Source organism: Anneissia japonica, unplaced genomic scaffold (assembly GCF_011630105.1).
Source record: "Anneissia japonica isolate Jap-2015-1 unplaced genomic scaffold, ASM1163010v1 scaffold1810_len1271414_cov176, whole genome shotgun sequence".
In the NCBI taxonomy this organism is placed as follows: domain Eukaryota; kingdom Metazoa; phylum Echinodermata; class Crinoidea; order Comatulida; family Comatulidae; genus Anneissia; species Anneissia japonica.
The window spans coordinates 403,836-423,528 of record NW_022702449.1 but is presented as its reverse complement, the minus strand read 5'-3'; the positions used below and the strand labels follow the sequence as shown (position 1 = coordinate 423,528).

The window sequence follows — 19,693 nt, the reverse complement described above, 5'->3', positions numbered from 1 at the left end:
AAACAATTCACACTTCAGAATGTATTTTAATATAGTAGGTTATTAAAACTACAAAGTCAAATACAAACAGCATAAACAATTTCTTCCAACTGTACATATGTGTACAATAAGCAACAAAAACATGAATGTTTCCATTTCTTACAGAGTCAATATAAATAGTACAAATAACATAATATTTAGGAATCAAGACTAAAAACAGCAAATTTTGACATGTTTCAGTATAAAATTAAAGGAGAACTTTAGGAAGAAGAATACAAAACTACAGTATACTTTTGTGGGATCAGTCAAAGTCTGTAGCAAGAGGCAAGTAGGCAAAGAGATACATTGATTAATCGACAGACAAGTAGTAGGGGGGAAGATGCTGGCTGGCAAACAGAGTGACAGATATGGACAAGGACTATGCAAGCAAGGTTTGTTTTAGAATGGTATTTACTATCAGAAATTACTTGAAATCAGGAGTAAAAACATCAAACATAAATTAAGCAATCAATTGCATTATCTTAAACTTACACATCATACTCGGTATTAAAATGAAACAAGCATGTTAAGAAAATTAGGAATGGAATAATAAAAAATGAGGAAAACCAGAATTACCTTTTGTGCTCCCTACAAAAAATGAGTTGTAGGCATGAAAGTAGCAGTTATAAAAACAAGGTAACGTGCATAAAAAAAGTGCATCGCATGCGAAGTATAAATTTGATTTGCTCTTTAAACATATTGGTGGGTGTTGCATTCTGATTGCTATAGAATAATTATTAACAGGAGAATTGTGTCAACACATCCTTTATTATACATAAAACCTACTAAACATTTGAAAACTATTTTTAATCTTTTATTGGCAGAATCTAAGATTTGTTAAGTAGATTTAAGTAGAATAACATTTTCAAATTAGAGTTTTTCAACACTTTTTTAAAATATTTTTTAATACACCACAAAAGCCACAAACTTTTTTTTATGAAATACATAAAAATCTTTATTATTATTATATGATTTGTATGAGATTTGCATCACTTTACTGCTATTGCCAAAGAAAAATGTGAATTATTTATAAACACTGTTCAGAATTGTTAATTATTAGACAAAATTGTGGGTGTGGGGTTTTTTCCTGTAAAAACGTTCTTAGATATAATAGAAAAGTTGCTTTTAAAGCAAAAGAAAACATTTAAAAAAAATATAATCAATTATATTTTAACTGAGAAAAGGTAAAAATGAAAAGGGTTTTTTTTCAGATATCACATCCCAGGAATTCTAATATTTTGAGAAGGAGTAGATAGATAGAAACTTACAGGAAAAATGAATAATAATTATTAAAAAAAAAGGAAAAAAAGGAAACAATTATTATTTATGGTATAAAAGTCAAGAAAATTTGTGTAAAGTTAACATTTTTAACATTTTGCAGAAACAATAAAAGTTGGTAATAAATGTCCAAATTAAAAGTCTATTATGTTTTACATTTTCTTTTTAAATGCCTACTGTAACTCTATAAAAATCTGGATTAAGGCTAGGAATGGGGATCCATGCAAGCAGTTCAATCGCAACACCAGGAAAACATGCATTTTAAATTTAAAAGAAACCAAGGCTAGCTGGCCATTAACTATAAACTATAATCACCAGTGAATAAAGGTGAGGATTATTAATTATAGTATGGTAGAGTTGATGTTGCCTACAACTAAAAACTATGCCATCCCTCCCAATGTGAGAATTGTGGAATATTTATCTAAAAATACACCTAAACTTTGACATCGCATTTATGGGGCGCTTTATAGGTAAATTTATATTTGCTAAATAATTTTTAAAGATGAAATTTATGAAAAATAATATTAGTTACAAGATGCTCTTTTTAAATTCAGTTAGCAATAGCAATTAATAGATAACTACAGCAGGGCCATATAGTGATAATTATCCATATTCTTGTTGCTCTTTTTCTATTAATACCAAAGCAACTGCTTATCAAATGCTGCTATTTCCATTTCAAAATCATTATTTATTCTGTTTGATATGTTGGTCTAATAAATAAACAAAAACTTTGACAATATTTGACAAATGAAAATATTGTTTATGATAGAATCCAACAGATTTTAAAAATAAATTTTATTAAAAATATTATTATGTCAAAATTGTTCTTTTTAAAATACGAGTCAGCAAGCAATTAATATAAAACTACAGTATTAGTGATATCATCAGCATTCTTGATGCTCTATTTCTATTGCTATCAATATCACAGCAAATATCATATGCAGTGTATTTCCAGTTTCAAAATCAGTTATTGTCTATTCTGTTGGAGAATTGACAAATGACATTTTAAAATTGTGCGATTATAAGAAATCATACTTTTAAATGTGGCTGGATTGAACATTGCAGGTTTGATGTTGATTAGCCCAGGCTTATGAAAATTGGTATTCATTGGGTTGGCTAGGCATATTTCTATCTATATCTCTGAAGGGGTTATGGGCTTATAATGAGGCAGCATGCACTGTTAACATTAATCTATAGATGCTATTATTACCCAAGAGAACTTGTTGCAGATTGGAGAGTGATGAAAAAACAGTATGCTGAAAGAAGATTCACAAAATCAAATCTAGAATTATAAAATAGTTTTACATGAATCTTCATACATGAGCACTATTCTCTGAAGCTATGTATCTAGAGTAACATGGTAGATAACTACCTATGCGTTGTAGATTAATATTTAATAAGGAACGCAAAAAAAGCAATGTAAATTGTGATGATTCAAAAATATTCTGGAAGACGGTGATATATCAACCGTCAATTCCTATAAAATAATCCAGAATAATGAGGTATGCCGTAATTAAAGATGTATTGTCCCCTGAAAATGACAATAAATAAAAGATAATAAATTTTGAAATAAACTTGCTCATTTTGCAGTAACATACAAATCATTAACTTGAGCATGGGCGATTCTTGTTGCTTACGAGAGTGCAGGCCATCAAGAATTCTAGACTCTCAGGACTTGTGAGACACTTGGAACCTCTGCCTACAGTAAGCAAAGATTCAACTGTTTGGGACACATACCAGCTTGCGAAATGACCTAAAAGGTAGCAGCTCAAACTGCCTAGCTAAAGCAGTAAAAATGCAGGTGCCTGTCAAAATTCAGAGGCAGTGAAGCCCAAATGAAATTGTGGATAAATGTATGGCTAAATGGAGATTTTTCATGATTATACTGTACTCCATGATAAAAAAAAAAATGACAAATGATGATAATAATGATGATAAATGTTATGACAAAATGCAAGAGTTTAGTGATAGTAAGACATAATTAATCACTGTACCTGATCCGAGATTCTTCGTTCTTTCGTAAAATCTCATCCCGCTGAAGAACATCTATGATGACTTGCTGTTCCTGTTCTGTCAGGTGATCCAACTCAATCATTTTCAGTTGCGGAGGTCTTCTCGAATCCACCTTCACATCGTTATTCTCTCCCGGCATAATTTCCCTACTTGCTTGATTCCAAGACAAGTGCACACTCCTAAAATGATTCAGAAAGATATGATTTTAGAAAGGAATGGAAGTTTGACACAAGTACAGTATGCAAATGAGGTTCAGCCCATATAAATCAAAGTATTAAATATAAAATTTTAGTGCTTTACGTTTGAAGAGTTTATTTGAAAACGAATGATTATTAGTCACATTTTTAAGACTTAAACTTTGTGATGCATCTTGTATAACATCAGCATGCAAAGCTATGAAAATCAGCATGATTTTATAATCATCATTTTTATTAACACTAAAAAAAGAGACTAATAAAAACAAATCCTTATATCAAGTAAGTATCAGGATAACTTATAACAATTCAATAAATAGCACATCCATAATACAAAAAAATAATATTAAAAATACCATAAATAAGAGTTGTAATTAAGGTAATTATGAAAACCAATTAAAATAAATACAAATTTCAACAACAAAAATTTTTTGAATAAATATAAAAGTACGTAAAACAATGAATAAATAAATAAATTAATTAATTAAATGGTGCAAATAGTAAGCAGAGGTCAATAACAGTTTTGAGGAAGGTCAACTTGTAGCTATAGGAATTGTGTTCCAATTCAATTCAACTCAATATTTATTTGCTCCACAAGCCATCAATGGGTTATTACAGTATCCGCTATAAGTAAGAAACAATAACATTTACATTTATCTATGTACAGTGCAATAGCCAAAAATAAGTATAGATCATGACTATTAAAAATGTAAACTATAAATATAGATCAAATGAACAATTCAATGATCCTACACCAGGATACATTGTTCAACTGTGGTTTACATCATCAGTAATCTTTTTTTATGGTATGCCAGAATGCAGAAACAATGATAAAGTTCACATAAGGCATTGAAAAATATTTTTAATCAGTGGTCCTTTCAGAATAGGGCCTGGAATATGTGCTCGTCCCGCAAATGCACATGTATACAGTATGTACATTTAAGCTGTTGTTTTCAAGTGGGAAAATTTCAAAGGGGTTGGGCCAAGTGGATAACAGTGTTAGAAAAGTGACTCAAAAAAGACTCGAACCTACTACTGTATCACACTGCTATCAAGACAAGTTATTCACTAGGCCATGAAGGCATGTTGTTATCTCGTACTAAATGGTTTGTTATTCTGTATTACAAGACTTTTAACAAAATAGAACAATCTGTACCAAGGCTGAGAAATATACTGCAGAGGCTGTCAAAGCATGGGGTTAGTTAAGCTTGCTTTTAAATCCTAGCGTCCTGTGTCCAGTATTCTTGCTCTAATGATTATAAAACAGATGATGCCACTTATATCATTTGATGTATAATGGCTCACGGGTATAGATGAACTCCCTTTTAAGTAAAAATTCCTACTACGTCACTCTTTTCATTGATGGTTGTCTATCTTTATTTACGGGTATAATTTACACATAATTACCTATAAAAGATTAAAATTTTATTCAATGGAGGTTAAACAGAAGTCTGTTATTTAAAATATATTAAAAACTCGAACTTGGGAAATTACCATAACTAAAGAGATTATTTTTGCAATTGACACAAATCCGCAATGGCATCATCCAAGGTTCAAAAGTATTAACTTAGTTTTGAGTCGTGTCTCACTCCAAATATTAAATGTGTAGCGGACGGACAGGCTATTGTTTACTGAACTGTATAGGTCAATGGTCAATGTTGAACTAGTCAGCGGACGATGTTAAAACAAGATCTGTGTCAGTGATAATATATATTATATTATACACATGCACAATTGATAAAATTAACTAATTAGTATAGAAACATATGTTATAATTGAACCAAGCATAGCTTTAACAGAAAATTCCTTTTTCTGTTGTATAAAATTTTAAGCTGTGTTATTAATCAATTGTTTATATTGTGTCTACTAATGATATATAGAAAACCTGTAGGTGTATTTTATAAATCAGCGCTCCAAAGTCTCCCGGAAGTCGTGGGAGTCTCACTGGAAATCGAGACGGCCTCCCACAAGCAAGCAAGAATCTCCTCGAAAATAACCCATCTAACGCAAATTCATTATATTTGTATGTAATTTACCACTTTATTATTAATTGTCTCAAGGAAGTCAGTGCCAATGGGTATCATCATGCGCAGCAATATAAAATTTAAAGTGTTAAGAAAGATCATTCAACAAGATCTCCTGGATGGGATTTCTTCCAACGTGGGACCCTTGATAAATCTATAATTCAAAAGCTATAAATTGATTAATTGATTATAGTTTATTGTAAATGTAAGTAGTAGAGGAGGTGTACATCATTGTTGATGACAGTTGACTAAACTGTTTCTGTTATCTTCCAGGAACTACTACTATTTACATTTAATGTTATATTAACTGTACAGTATTGTTTGTTTTTTCTTAAGTAAACAATAAATTTTAAATAAATAAAACATTAAATACATACTGTACATATGGAAATATAGCAATTTCCAATAGGACTCCAATATGCAGAGCACTGTAAGAACTGTGTAAATACAGTATATTAGAGGAGGTGTACATCATTGTTGATGACAGTTGACTAAACTGTTTCTGTTATCTTCCAGGAACTACTACTATTTACATTTAATGTTATATTAACTGTACAGTATTGTTTGTTTTTTCTTAAGTAAACAATAAATTTTAAATAAATAAAACATTAAATACATACTGTACATATGGAAATATAGCAATTTCCAATAGGACTCCAATATGCAGAGCACTGTAAGAACTGTGTAAATACAGTATATGATATACTGTTACACACATTATTCATAACACTGGTAGGTACAGCCTACAACACTGGGTATATTTAGTATGACAAGGTGTCAGGTTTCTAAAATCATGCGATATACTACTGATTTCTTTTTAGTTAAATATCTGTGTACTATCCTTTCCAAAAATGGGAATGAACAAGAGTATTTTAACCTCTACATTGGTCATGAACCTTTTGTTAACACTATGAATGGTTTCATAAAACGAGTGGTGTACAAGGGCACAAGCCAGAATTCTAGGGCAGATCAAGGCTCCAATATATAATCAAAATATATAATATAATATATTATACATAAAAATATAAATATAATAATAATAAATATAATATATAAATATATATAATAATCCAAAGTTGCTAATTCAGTATAGGCCTTCTTTTATTTAAGCTAGGGACTCTCAATATTGTCGATTTGCTACCTTTGTATGTTGTTGTTTGTATTTTACTATATTTTATATTTGTACAGTATGTTTATGACATCCTGTAATGGACAATTCCACTGTTGGATGTAATTGAAATAAAATAAAACAAATAAATAAAATAAATAAATTGAGTGTTATGCTTACAAACTGGAACTACTGTACTGCAGAGCAGTTTCTGACATCCAGGACGTACAGTACCTCTTTGATGACTATTTTGGAACTGGTTTAGAAGTAATAGGTTAGTACTTGATATACTGGGCCATAACCAGGATTACTGTTGTGTGTTGGGGTAGAGGTTGCCAACTGTGTGTGCGAATTGTGTAGTTCTCTTTTTATAAATCCTGCACCACTGTGGAAAGCATACAACCACAACTACCCTTATGAAAATTTAAATTATCAATAAAACCTCACACAATTCCTAGAACATAAAGAAATAACCTCATAACTTCACCAAGTTAAGCTAAAAAGCTGGCAAAGAATTCTTGTAGAATTCTGGACAATGAATTGACTTAATGGAATACCATAGAGTGTATTCCTTGGCAACCAGGCTAGAAGCTTACCAGCTACCAGGCTGATGTACACTTTGAACTAAACTTTTTCTCAAATAAAGGGAAGGGCAGTATTTGAATTTATTTTCCTTTTGTAAAGTAATCTTTAGTGAATACCCAGAGACCACTTAAAAATCTACAGCAAAAACCAGAGCTAAAAACACAATAGAAACAAAGAGATGGTTTGGGATCATTCAACTATGTCACTTTTGTACTTCAATAAAAAAGGTTAAAGAACGAACAGCCATGGTTTGAAATGTCAGTGTCTTTTTGCATTCCTATGCAGTCCGAGGTAGCTACTGTATACAGAGTAGACAGTAAAGCATATTTAATATCACACGACATCATGTGTACTGACATGATCAGTAACTCAAGTGGAAATACCAATTACATTAGTATACTGTACTTTACAAATATGACAAAATGAATTCGATTCCATTTCACTAAAGTGCAGGCAATGACAGTGGAGATACCAAATACTGAATACAAACTGTGTCATGCTTTGCCCCATTTTATTACCACATAAATTTTATTTACTGTATATTGTGTTCCACAGGTGTACAGCCAATGGTGGTGTAATAATTTGAAGTACATAAAGGTCTTATTGTTAAAGGTACTACATAAAAAAAAAACCGGCATATTATCGATATTATTATTATTACTTTACATGGAATATCTATCCAGCAAGAGCTTAATAAAGTCAATAGAATTAAATTGTTTTCTTTTCTCAGAGAGGTGCTTCGGCACCATAACAATGTACTCCACCAGGTCTTTAGTTATTCCTTCTTTATTACAAATAGAATTTTGTATTGAGTAAAATAGCATCCATTTCTATTCTACTTTAATGAGTTTCGGAATTCGCGCCAACTTTATATTGAATGAATGTTTCGATGAAGGCAGATGAAGGAGAGTCTAATACAAAATTAATATTCAAGTTTAAGATTTTGTTTTATCAAAATAATTTGAGTAAACTAATGTAGTCGAAATAAAAAAATATGAAAAATAAGTAGAATTTAGCACCATTACTGTAGCTCTATGTTTCAGTAAATAGGGTAACCCTCGCAAAGTGGCACAATACTATTATAGGGGAGTGTCTCTGTTGTTGCACCCATGGTTTAGTAAACCCTTATGGAAACATATGGAGCATTATACCACTGTAACTTGATATGTAGTACTACAGTAATTGTCAAAAGCTTAAAAGATTATTGAATGCTCAGGTAGGTTGGCCTAGTCTAGGTGCACTGACAAATATATAAAACAAAAGTGACTCCAAATAGAGATAGCGGGGCTATATTAACTCAACATTTCTACTTTATTACATCATCACCATCATCATTTTCTGATAACTTTGGGTTAATATGGCCTCAACTTTCTCTATTTTTTGTACCTGTATTATTTTATAATTCATTATGTAAAGTCATAAGCATAAAGAATACCCTATCTAAAATCAATAACTCTATATTTTCATTAAATATTACCATTCTTGGGACCAAACTCGACTGAAGTATGTATGGTAGACTTATCCTATCGTAGGTAAAAACATACAGTTCAGTTATTAACCTATCTAATGATACACTGAATGAAAAAAACTAAGGTACGAAAAACTAATGAAATAAAAAATGAAAGAAAAATAGTTAAAATATTCAATCTTTTAACAGTTTTCTTAACAACAGAATTAAAGATATATCTATTGAAATGAATCAATGTATACTGTTTCTATTGAAGAGACCGAAACTTTACTGTACTTTATAGTCCATTTCATCGAAAATAAACAGAAATATCATTCTTGCACAGACCTGTAAATTGGCCGCGCAAGTTTGAAAAGTTTAAGTAGAAAAACATTATTACAGAGTCTATTTGGCCGTTGGTAGCTTCTTTGATCATTTTAAGATAAGCAATTCAGAGTTTAAAAAATTTTTAAATTTTACCACACACAGTACAGTATCTATATTCAATTCAATAACATTTAAAGTCTTGGCAAATCTCTCACAATAGTATACGGCCAAGGAGCACACAGAAAAAGATTCATTTCTGTGGTGAATGCTGTTCCCCTTTTCACACAAGAACAAACAGGGAAAAAAAACCAAATCAAAATAGTTACAAATCAAAATATTATAAAAATCGAAATCAAAATTAATTATCATGGAAATAAATTCTGTTAAAATGCTAGCAATTGTGTATAAAATTGAACAATACTTACTTTTAAAAGAGAATGGAGCGTCTGCTCTACAGTACAAAAATACACAACCAGCAAGAAGACTAAAATCTATCACAAGAAGTTGATAAAATAAGAGATATTTTACATCGTGATTGAGATCTCATCAAACTTTATCCTTTTCACATGAGCATGAGGAGGACGACTAACGACAGATAAATACCCTTTCTTTTCTAGTCTTTGCTGTGATGCTAGCCTACAACAAAAGAAAGGAATGTATAAAAAGACAAAGTAGATCAATGTATTGTGAAAAGTCAGTCAGTCGCGCATCAGGGTTTTAATGACAATTATTCAAGTCTTTCCAAACTCCAACCTAACTTCAGTGTTTGCTTTATACAAAATATTTTATAACTAAAATAAAAAAATTATGGTTAGTTCAAATATATATTTTTACAACCAAAATTTTTATTTTTTCCTATATCACTTTCAATAAAATAAAAATACTGGCACCTCACGAGAGCCAGACCTGTATTCACTTTTATTGTAAACAAAATGCAAATGTATAAATTTCTAAACAAGAACCTAATAAAATTTATTTTGTCTTTAAAACCAGGTAAGTACTAATCAATAAAACAAACATTTGATAAAAACTACAGTGCCTAAAATCATAAAGGCTATCAAAATTTGAAGGAAAATAACATTTTTTCAAATTAATCAATCAAAAGTCATGCAATCGAAAGCTTATTAATATGCCTGTAGCTTACTACAAAGAATTAAATTATGATAGCTTATAGTTACGCCAAACCTTCACTATTACACCACAGCTCCAATAAAAAAGCTTATTTTTACTATTTCTCTAATAAGTAACACTGGCTACTGTACGTTCAGACTTGGAGATAAGCCAGGCTTGAGTTAAGCCCGGCTCAACGTTAAGCCCGGCTTAACTTTGCCGGGCGTTCAGACTAGCGGGATTAGCCAGACGAGAATTTGAATAATAATGAACCGTAACCAGAAAACGTGTTTCAAAACATTGCTCGCGAAACGTACGCTTGCTCACAGTGTACGTAATTGAATGCTGATTGGTCATTTTGTCACCCGAAGTCAATGCATAGGAACGCAGCCCGGCTTGAGATAAGCCACCTAGTTCAGGCTGGCAGGTGGATAAACCCGGTGAGTTGAGCCGGGTTTATCCACCTAGTCTGAACTAGGCCACTAATAACACACCTTGCCAAAGCCTCTCATTTTAGTTTAAATTCATTGTGTAAATGTATATAATGTATCTTCATGATTCTACGTTCCACCCACCATTTATTATCTCTACGACAAACATAATTAAAGGATTTATTAAATACATTGGAAAATTGTACCATCTTAATTATATAGAATAATAACAATATACAATACATTACATAAGACTTCAATAACCACTAAATATACTGTAGTAGAAATTTGACAAAGACAAATTACTGCCACCTACCAGTAATTATTAATGGAATTTATATAATATAGCTTAAAATAAAAGAACATAAATGTTAACACTAAATAATTAGTATGGATTTTATCAGAGAGCACTGTAAGTAATAAACAAACAAAAACAAATATTAAACTAATGCTTGATTCCACTGAAGCATATTTTTAATTTTATATTATTAATAATAATAATAATGTTCATTGCACCATTTCAAAATGACATACTGTAATTCTGTTTGTGGTCATGCTAAGGGGAGACATTTTTATACCTTGGTTTGCGAAACCACCACCCGCCAATAATGATGATTTCAAATTAAAATAACATTTTATTTTTGGTCAAGTAGTGCACCGCTACCATGAATAAAAAACATAAATTTCAGAAAAAAATAAAAGTTTTTTTTTATTTATTTATTACGTCCCCCACTGCCTTGAATCTTTAAAAATAAGATATGTATATTTCTTATTAATTATATAAATTTAAAGCTTAACCATCCCATTACTACACTGTTTACATTCACTCAATAAAATTTATTTTTATTTTCTCTTCCATCTAGATGCTTTTGGCTACACTATTTGCTAAATACGAAAACAACATTTTCTTTTTATTTTTTTTTTCCACCCTCCTGTAAGGATCTGCTACAGATAAAAAAAAGTTTGCGAAACAAGGTAAGAAAAAATCCTCACCTAATGTACCTTCTGAATACTTGCTTTGTCCATCGAACCATTTTTAAAATGACATACAGTATTATCCTGCTTGTGCTTAAATGCTAATGTACTTTCCTTATTACTTGTTTAGTCCATCGTACCATTTCAAAATGACATCCAAAAAGTCAATTGCACACCGCCATCAATAAGTTGGTTTGTATGTATTACTACCGTAGTTCTCTGCACTTTTTGTCCATATTATTTTTAAAAAGTAATGGAATACAGTACAGTGAATTGGAAATAAAGACTTTTTACAGTTACAGTTAAAAGTCATTGTTGACATCTATTCATACTTTTTTCTATCAGCTTTTTTTTTTTAAAGGAAAAATGGATTCTGAATGAATGCATTAGTTAAGTTAAATATTTTGAGAAAACAGTATTAATGGAATGGTAAATGGAATCTTCTTGTTCATCTATGGATACATCTCTGTATGCTGGCGACACAGATCCTGCTATAGAATCTAAAAATATTGTAAATGGTCTATTCACAAGAAACAATTAATCTGCAGTACTGAGGGCTACACATTAGTAACAAGGATTGAGCAACACCATATTTCTACAAAATGATCATCACAAGCCTTGCCTGTCTTGCACGACAAAATCTGACTTTCACAACTTGGGACCCCGGCTCTGCCCACTTATTGCCACATGTATAACTACAAGTTTAAGCTCTCATAAATGAGTACTATATGTTCAAATAAAAATGTTTGAATGACTGACCCACAGGCAATAGAATATGTTACATGAAATACTGATACACATTCATAACAAGCACGTACTATGTATTTACATCGCCTATCCCGCATAACAACGCATTGTGTATATAATAAACAGCTTAAATGGCTCTTCCAAAACACAATGTGCTATTATTTATTTGTACTTTCAGTAATGGAATTGTATTGTAAGAACATGTGATAGTTACATCAAACTAGTTAACAATCATTCAACCAAAAAGGAATGCTTTATCATCTTTAAATCAAGGAATGTAAAGAGATTATTATATAATTGTTATACTGTTATCAATCAACCAATTGTTAAAAACATAATACTGTAAAAAAAAAAAGACAGAAATCTTTTATCAATAAAAAGTTATAAATAATGTGTAAATTATCTACAGTAGTTCTACAGATTTTTTATTATTATCAAATGTCAATCCTATGAATTTTACCTATGCTATTACTGTAATCCGAACTACATTTACCTTTTTAGATAGTTTAGAAAGGATGGGTGTCTTCCCCTTGTACTAGTAACAGTCCAAAAATCTCTAACCAAATCATTTTAAGAGATTAAAATGGCAAAAAAAAGCTTCACTTCAAGGGGACTTAGTCCCCCTGGACCCCCACAAATAGGTATAAGCTAATACTGCAGCCGTACAGTATCCCCTCTAACCATAGATCACAGCCCCCTCAAACCATACAGTAGGTCCACACGGAACCCTTCCAGATTGTCAAACAAACTGACCAATCGAAACTTGCATGGCATGTCTACATACGTTTATACCCCATTCCTCAGCAAACAGGTCCAGGATAGGCTACATCTTTCTCAGTCTTTAAAAGTAGCTAGAGAAATTTGATATTTATTGGATTCACTAAGATTCTAGTTAACACTTCACTTCAAGTAATACTTGGATTAAAAGAACAGACTATAGAACTATAAAACTGTTTTAACCTACTTTATTTCCAGGATGAAAAAGGTCAACTAAAAATAGAAGAAAGGAAAGAGTAATACTATTCTCTTTACACTATAGAGATATTACTGTAATAACCAAAACCCCATGGGTGTGAAGTCTGACAATTAAAAGATTCCAGGTTTATACTAAACATTATTTGATTCTGACAATTTCTGAAACAGCTTAAAAGATATTCCTTAAGCACATAATTTATGATGATAATTACAATCTCAACCTGATATACCAAAGGCTTTTCTGTAAGTTTAGTATACTTGAAAAACAAACAAACCCTACATGATACATGAGTGTATTTTTTATGCTCAGCAAAAATTCCTAGACCTTGTAGAGTACCTGGGATGCTGGAAGAACACATTTTGAGGACTTACACATCCACATACCCGCTTAGGACAGGAGCCAAACGATGTACAGTATAAATAAGATTATTATACCACAGTAAGTTGAAATAGTATGGCACGCACCTCCAATTACCAACAAGTTTATAATTTGACAATTAAGAAAATTTGGCTAAATAATCAATGCACGATTAATTTTACTTATAGTTGAAATAAACAATTTGACAGCATGTAGAATCTAATATCATTTATAAAGTAATGTTTTTGTTCACCAGAGAATATTTTCAAGTGACCTGCACATAAGATTCCCTAATGCTATAGCTGAAGGAAATTATGATTCCTTACCTACTGTATAGTATTACAAACTGATAGCTGAGGAAAATTATGACTCCTTACCTACTGTATAATATTACAAACTGATAGCTGAGGAAAATTATGACTCCTTACCTACTGTATAATATTACAAACTGATATCCATCAATGAGCCAGAAGAAGAAGACAAATGAAAACCTACTGCAGTGGAAGTATCCAAAAAAATGGTGTCAAGAATACAGTCAGCTATTAATTTGAATATGAATACTCTAGATTATGAGAACTGAAAATGATCAATAGCCTGGAATGGTTGCCAGTATAAAGATACAATCCAAGACTCATCGTACCGTAACTGTACCGGGAGCCTACATTCCAAATATGGCTTGAACCTTGATGAGACTTTATATTCGCCAATATTATGATATTCATATTAAAGCCTATTATTGATTTGACATAAGAACCAATCCAACAGAGCATTGTGTTTGCATAAACATCAGCGTTCATTCACTGAACAACAGAGACGTTTGTTAAGACGGTTGCACAAACACCATCAAATATTATAACACCACTCTTTATCTTTCTTGTTGAGCGAACCTGAAGAACTCTAAAACACTAATAAATATTCCCATTTTGATAAGGGTCATTCCTGGCTTTTAAGACTTAATAAGACTGACCAATCAATATTAGCCAAATTAGTAATACGAGATGGGTAATAATATACTACTACTAGGTGAGTAACAATATACGAGATGAGTAATAATAGTATACAATAAGGTGGGTAATGAAACAAGGTGGGTAGTAATACGAGGTGGATAAAGAAACTGGTTATAGCCCGCCGCAGTCCATTCAAAGTTTAGAACTATGTACGGCGTGGGATTGTTCTTAGATTGAAATTGATTCCTTACAGTATAATGATAGCCTTATTCTCCCATTAAAATGGTACTCTCAGGCTGAAAAACCAGCCTACCAGATTTTAATATTATTACACTCGTTCTAAAATAACAAGTGGGGGAGGCAAAATTAAACAAGTTATTAATAGTAATAACACAGTGATAATGGGACTATTTCATTTATTTTACCGCAAAGTACGCCCAGTGGCACGTGAGCTCTCGCCGCCTAAAGTCATGGGCCAAGAACTTTATGGAGCCAGGGTATCCAATACCCACTTATACTCCTTGGTAAATAGAGACAATGTGGATAAAGTACCTTGCCCACAGACACTTGTAAGCAACTTGGACAGCAATGGTTTCGAACCCCGACATCAAAGTTGAGAGTCCAAGCCACAACTCTAATGTCAACCGCTTCCATGTAAAGGTCTGTTGCAATGAAACCATCCTTCAATTATCAGTTGAAAATAATTAATTTTAAATGTAATACAAAGTAAACAATTCCAATATTGAATGTTATTGTTTCAAGCTTATGAACTCAACACAGATAGAATCTTAAAATTTTATGAAAATACATTACAAAATATTTGTTTGTTTTATTCAGTACAACAGTATATAAAATAATAAACATTTTAAAAGAACACTTACTGTGCCAATGAATGATAAACTTTAAGTTTCTTTTATGAACATAGACCTCCATAATAAAATAAAAATTCTCATCAAACCTTTCGTACAATGATTCAAATCAATCAATAATAAAACACTTTCACACAATCAATTTCTCAAACAACTAACAGTAACAATATATAGGCCTATTATTTCAATCATAAATTAGGTACTATTTTCTACTACTTTTAATATTGTAACGTAAGTTTGATTAAGTCAGTTATCAATAAAGTCAGTTATCAATACCTGTGAGGTACTCAGCCAGCCATATTGACCACTTGATTAAAAGGGGTGTGGGCTGTAACATGGTATTTTGATAGTTACTGTATAAAGGAAAGACCTAGTTTAACTCTGATTTAGTTTGCCTTCAGCAGCTAATTTATTACAAAAAAAAAAAAGAAGAAAATTATCTATGAAGGACAAGACACTTAAAAAGTTCTAAGAATCAAATCTGTCTTAAAGCCAAGCTCCGGAGCAAAAAAAAAAATTATAAGGTGTACAAAAAGGGTGTTTGACAAGTTGGAAATGGTTCATGAGATACAGAGTTTTGAATATTTATAACTGGGGGTGGGGGAAGGAAGGTGGGAAAAGGGTAACTAGGTCCCTTCCCTCCCACTTTCTAACTTTAAACTTTCAACAGTAGTAATTAAAATACTGTACATTAAAACACTAACGCAATAGCATACAAAAGAAAGGGTTAATAGTTACTATGAAAGATAAACAGAATACAAACCTCAAGAATAAAATATCAATTTGTATTGAATACAAATGGAGAAGGACTGTCTAATGTTTCCACAGCATTGAAAAGTAGGCTTGTTAAAGGAAAGTAGGCCTACAGTTACTTCATACAGATTAGATCTCAACCGGAGCTGAACCAATCATAAAATCCGACTCTACCAATAGTCCTTAATATACTACCAGCAAAAATTTAAGACAGAATGTCTCACAGGCTTTTATACTAACAATAACAATACAAAGCTGATTTAATATCAAACTAAACTGTATTCTTTATAAATCATTTATAAATGTTATGTCAATATTATTATGCATCTGTCAAATATACCAACCATTCTATTTGACCTGGATATGCTATGCAGGACATTTGGTGAAATTTTGTATCAGTAATTTATTTTGTTGGTGGCATTTTAAAAATTAAATAAATTTTATAATAAAATAGACAAATAAGTAAATTTAAAAAAATAAAAATAAGAAATTGAATAAATATAAGTACTAAAATTTAAAAAATTAAATAAAAAGTAAGTAAATATAATGAATAAATAAATAAATAGGGGACCGACAAAAAGTTTAACAGGCCTGGACAGCTTATGTGGTGGTTACAAAAATTGTTGGCACTGGTTTATGAAGTAGCAGTTAGCCTTTTAAAATTAAAGATATACATATGCTATAAGTCCATGGCCCCATTTATTGAGTGTCATGGGAGTTAGGTTCAATCACTAGACACAGATGATCTACTAGTATTATATTTTATTTATTTTATCATACTGTGTTTCATATAAAATTATTTTATACCCTTTCCCTTCAATTCTTTCAGTGACAGTAGCCTATGTCTCATGAATTGAAATGCATTTACAATTATCCATGACTTTGATTATATTATAGTTTCATGGAACACATTAATGTGAACTGTGTGCTGAGACTACACAAACAAAAATTCAAGTAAACAAAATTTCAGTTTATCTATGGTTTATCATTGTTAAATTTTAATTAACTTATAAATGTAAATTTGCAGGTACCTTAAAAAATATGGCACCATTATTATAAAATTATTAGAATATCATCCCTGAATTGTTCACCTTGTGTCAAATTCCATTTTCTTTTCATTAAAATTAAATATTGCAGAATACTATCAAAAATTGTTCAGGCACCACTGAAATAAATGATTAGATTGTTTATCCGACTTAACCATTTATGTAAAAATTCTCAGACTTGTATTTTTGCTTTAGCTTCATTAATGTATTGCCACTGGGCATGGGGAAAAGTATTGTAAATGGTGGTTGTACAATGTGCAGGTTGTACCTAAGTTAACAAGATGTCAGTGAAACAAATAACATTACAGACAGTATTACTATTAGCTGCCATTACAAATTTGTTTGAAGTATTACAAGTACATACGATATGATTGACAATGTTCTGTCGGTCACACATGCCGTTGCCTTTCCTTACTAATATTTAAAAATAACCTTCATCCCATCCCAAATCACATTTTTCCAATTGTACAATAAGGGACTGTACTAATTCCTAGACACAAAATTTCGCCATACATTTTCACAGGAGATTAGTAGTTGGCCAAGCTAGGAGCTATTTTTAGTATTAAACTATATTATTTATTATGTGTCTCAATATACAACAAAAAAAGCATACTTTTTTTTAAGACCCAGGTATAAACCAAACTAGGCCTCTAGGCTTACAATAAGCACAAAATGGCAACTACCTAGTACTACTAGCTAGATAGGGCCTAGGCTAGTGTAGTAACCATGGTCGTAGGGTAGGGCCTAGGCCTATTTAATATTATTTTAGGCCTAGGCCTAGGCCTATCCTTTTCAGTTGGATGGTACACAATTATTATTACCTAACCTAATTAAATGGCATTCCTGTTACTGATAGAAACCCCTTTAAATTCGACATTGTCATTGAAGACAAGATGAAGATATTTAAAAACCATTAGATAATTAATACGGCAACGTTGCTACTCTTTAGTATAAATTAGGCCTAGCCTAGGTAGGCCACGGCCTGGCCAGGCCTAGGGGCCCTAGGCCTACTTTACTGATTTAAAAGGTCAATAACTTTCATCTGTCACTTACCTTGGACGCAAGCGCTGTGACGGTGATCAGGAGCACCTCTTCCTTGACAAACAAAAGTGGTGGTGGTGGTTTAACAATTTGTGGCTGTATGTAGGGCCTTCGAACCACCAGGCCAGACTTCTTCGACAGGGAGTTAAACTAACATAGAAGAATCTGGAGTTGTATTTTAGCAGGTGCCCAAATTAGAATCACGCGTACCTAGGCTAGGCCCAACCACCTGTAGCAGGTTGATAGGCTACTATCAAAGTTCAGGATCTGTTTTTTTGTGTGCTAAAATAGAGGGCGCTTTGCAGTTACTACTGTAAAAACTCCGTACAAAGATTACTTTTCGAATGATCATAGTAGACCCCACTTCAAAAGATAGGCCTACTTCCTCAGGAAAAGGCTTTAAAAAAAAGTCTCAAAAGATTAATTGAACATTAATTAAAAAAAATAAAAAGCATCATATATTAGTTAACTCTATTCCTACATCTCCTGTTGATATATCAGGCCTTTGAAGAACAGTTAAAAAAAAAAAAGGGGAAGAAGGGGGGGGGGGCACTAAAAAGGGGGAGGAGGGGGGGGGGGGCACTTTTGGAGTACCTTGAGAGATTGGCTTTAACCAGAATCTCCCAATGAAACATGCCTGTTAAAATAGATATATAGGCCTACCTTTCATATCTGGAAACACAAAGTAAAATAACTTCAGTTGTCATTAAATAGAGAAGAAGTTGACCATGACTTCCACCAACAAAATTAATCGGCAGTAGGAGCAGTATTTAAATTCTTCTTATTGGTCACCCACTGGAATTTCTATTCCCAAAACGTTTCATTTCTGTATGGATTTCCAAAATGCTAATAGAGGATAATTCCCGCATTTCTACAAAGATTCTTTATGAAATTGATAAAATCTTAAATTATGGCAACATTGATCATGTTTTTACTAGGCCTAATATGTGTTTAAGATTGCCACGATGTAAATAATCCAGTAAAGTTAGTCAAGGAATGCAAGAACTATTACTACACCAACATCCACGTACTCCTACTTCTCTCTAGCACGCGACGTCATTGTTTCTATAATTCACTTATGGTTCTTGTTAAAATTTCGTTGGCATACAGCAGCATGTAGATCGTTTAGGAAGGAGTGGAGTTTATAATCGTGAGAAAAAGTTCTATAGATATATTATAGGCCTACGTACTTTCATATGTGGAAACACAAAGTAAAATAACTTCACTTGTCACTAACTTAGAGAGACCATGGACTTCCACCAACAAAATTAATCGGCATTAGGAGCAGTACCGTATTGAAATTCGTCTAATTGGTCACCCTCTGGAATTTATATTCACAAAACGTTTCATTTCTGTATGGATGTCCAAAATGCTCATAGAGGATAATATTTCCCGCATTTCTACAAAGATTCTTTATGAAATTGACAAAAGCTCAAATATAATTATG

The 19,693-nt window shown here is 31.8% G+C and overlaps 1 protein-coding gene across 10 annotated transcripts in view; it reads right to left on the bottom strand.

Moving 5' to 3' along the window:
* Nucleotides 1-18,514, bottom strand: part of LOC117103924 (synaptotagmin-like protein 4) — a 49,684-nt gene extending 31,170 nt beyond the window's left edge. For 5 of the 10 annotated variants that reach the window (XM_033244566.1, XM_033244573.1, XM_033244572.1 and 2 more), the window contains exons 1-2: nucleotides 6,816-6,868; nucleotides 3,291-3,488 (exon numbers count right to left, since the gene is read on the bottom strand). In XM_033244566.1, the coding sequence (XP_033100457.1) occupies nucleotides 3,291-3,488; nucleotides 6,816-6,853 (236 nt within the window). In that variant the 5' untranslated portion in view covers nucleotides 6,854-6,868. Of the gene's footprint in view, nucleotides 1-3,290; nucleotides 3,489-4,659; nucleotides 4,778-6,815; nucleotides 6,869-9,419; nucleotides 9,631-14,018; nucleotides 14,125-16,169; nucleotides 16,306-18,258 lie in introns of those variants that run through there. The other 5 variants (XM_033244567.1, XM_033244568.1, XM_033244569.1 and 2 more) reach the window with 5 other exon arrangements.
* Between the last annotated feature and the right edge of the window lie 1,179 nt (nucleotides 18,515-19,693).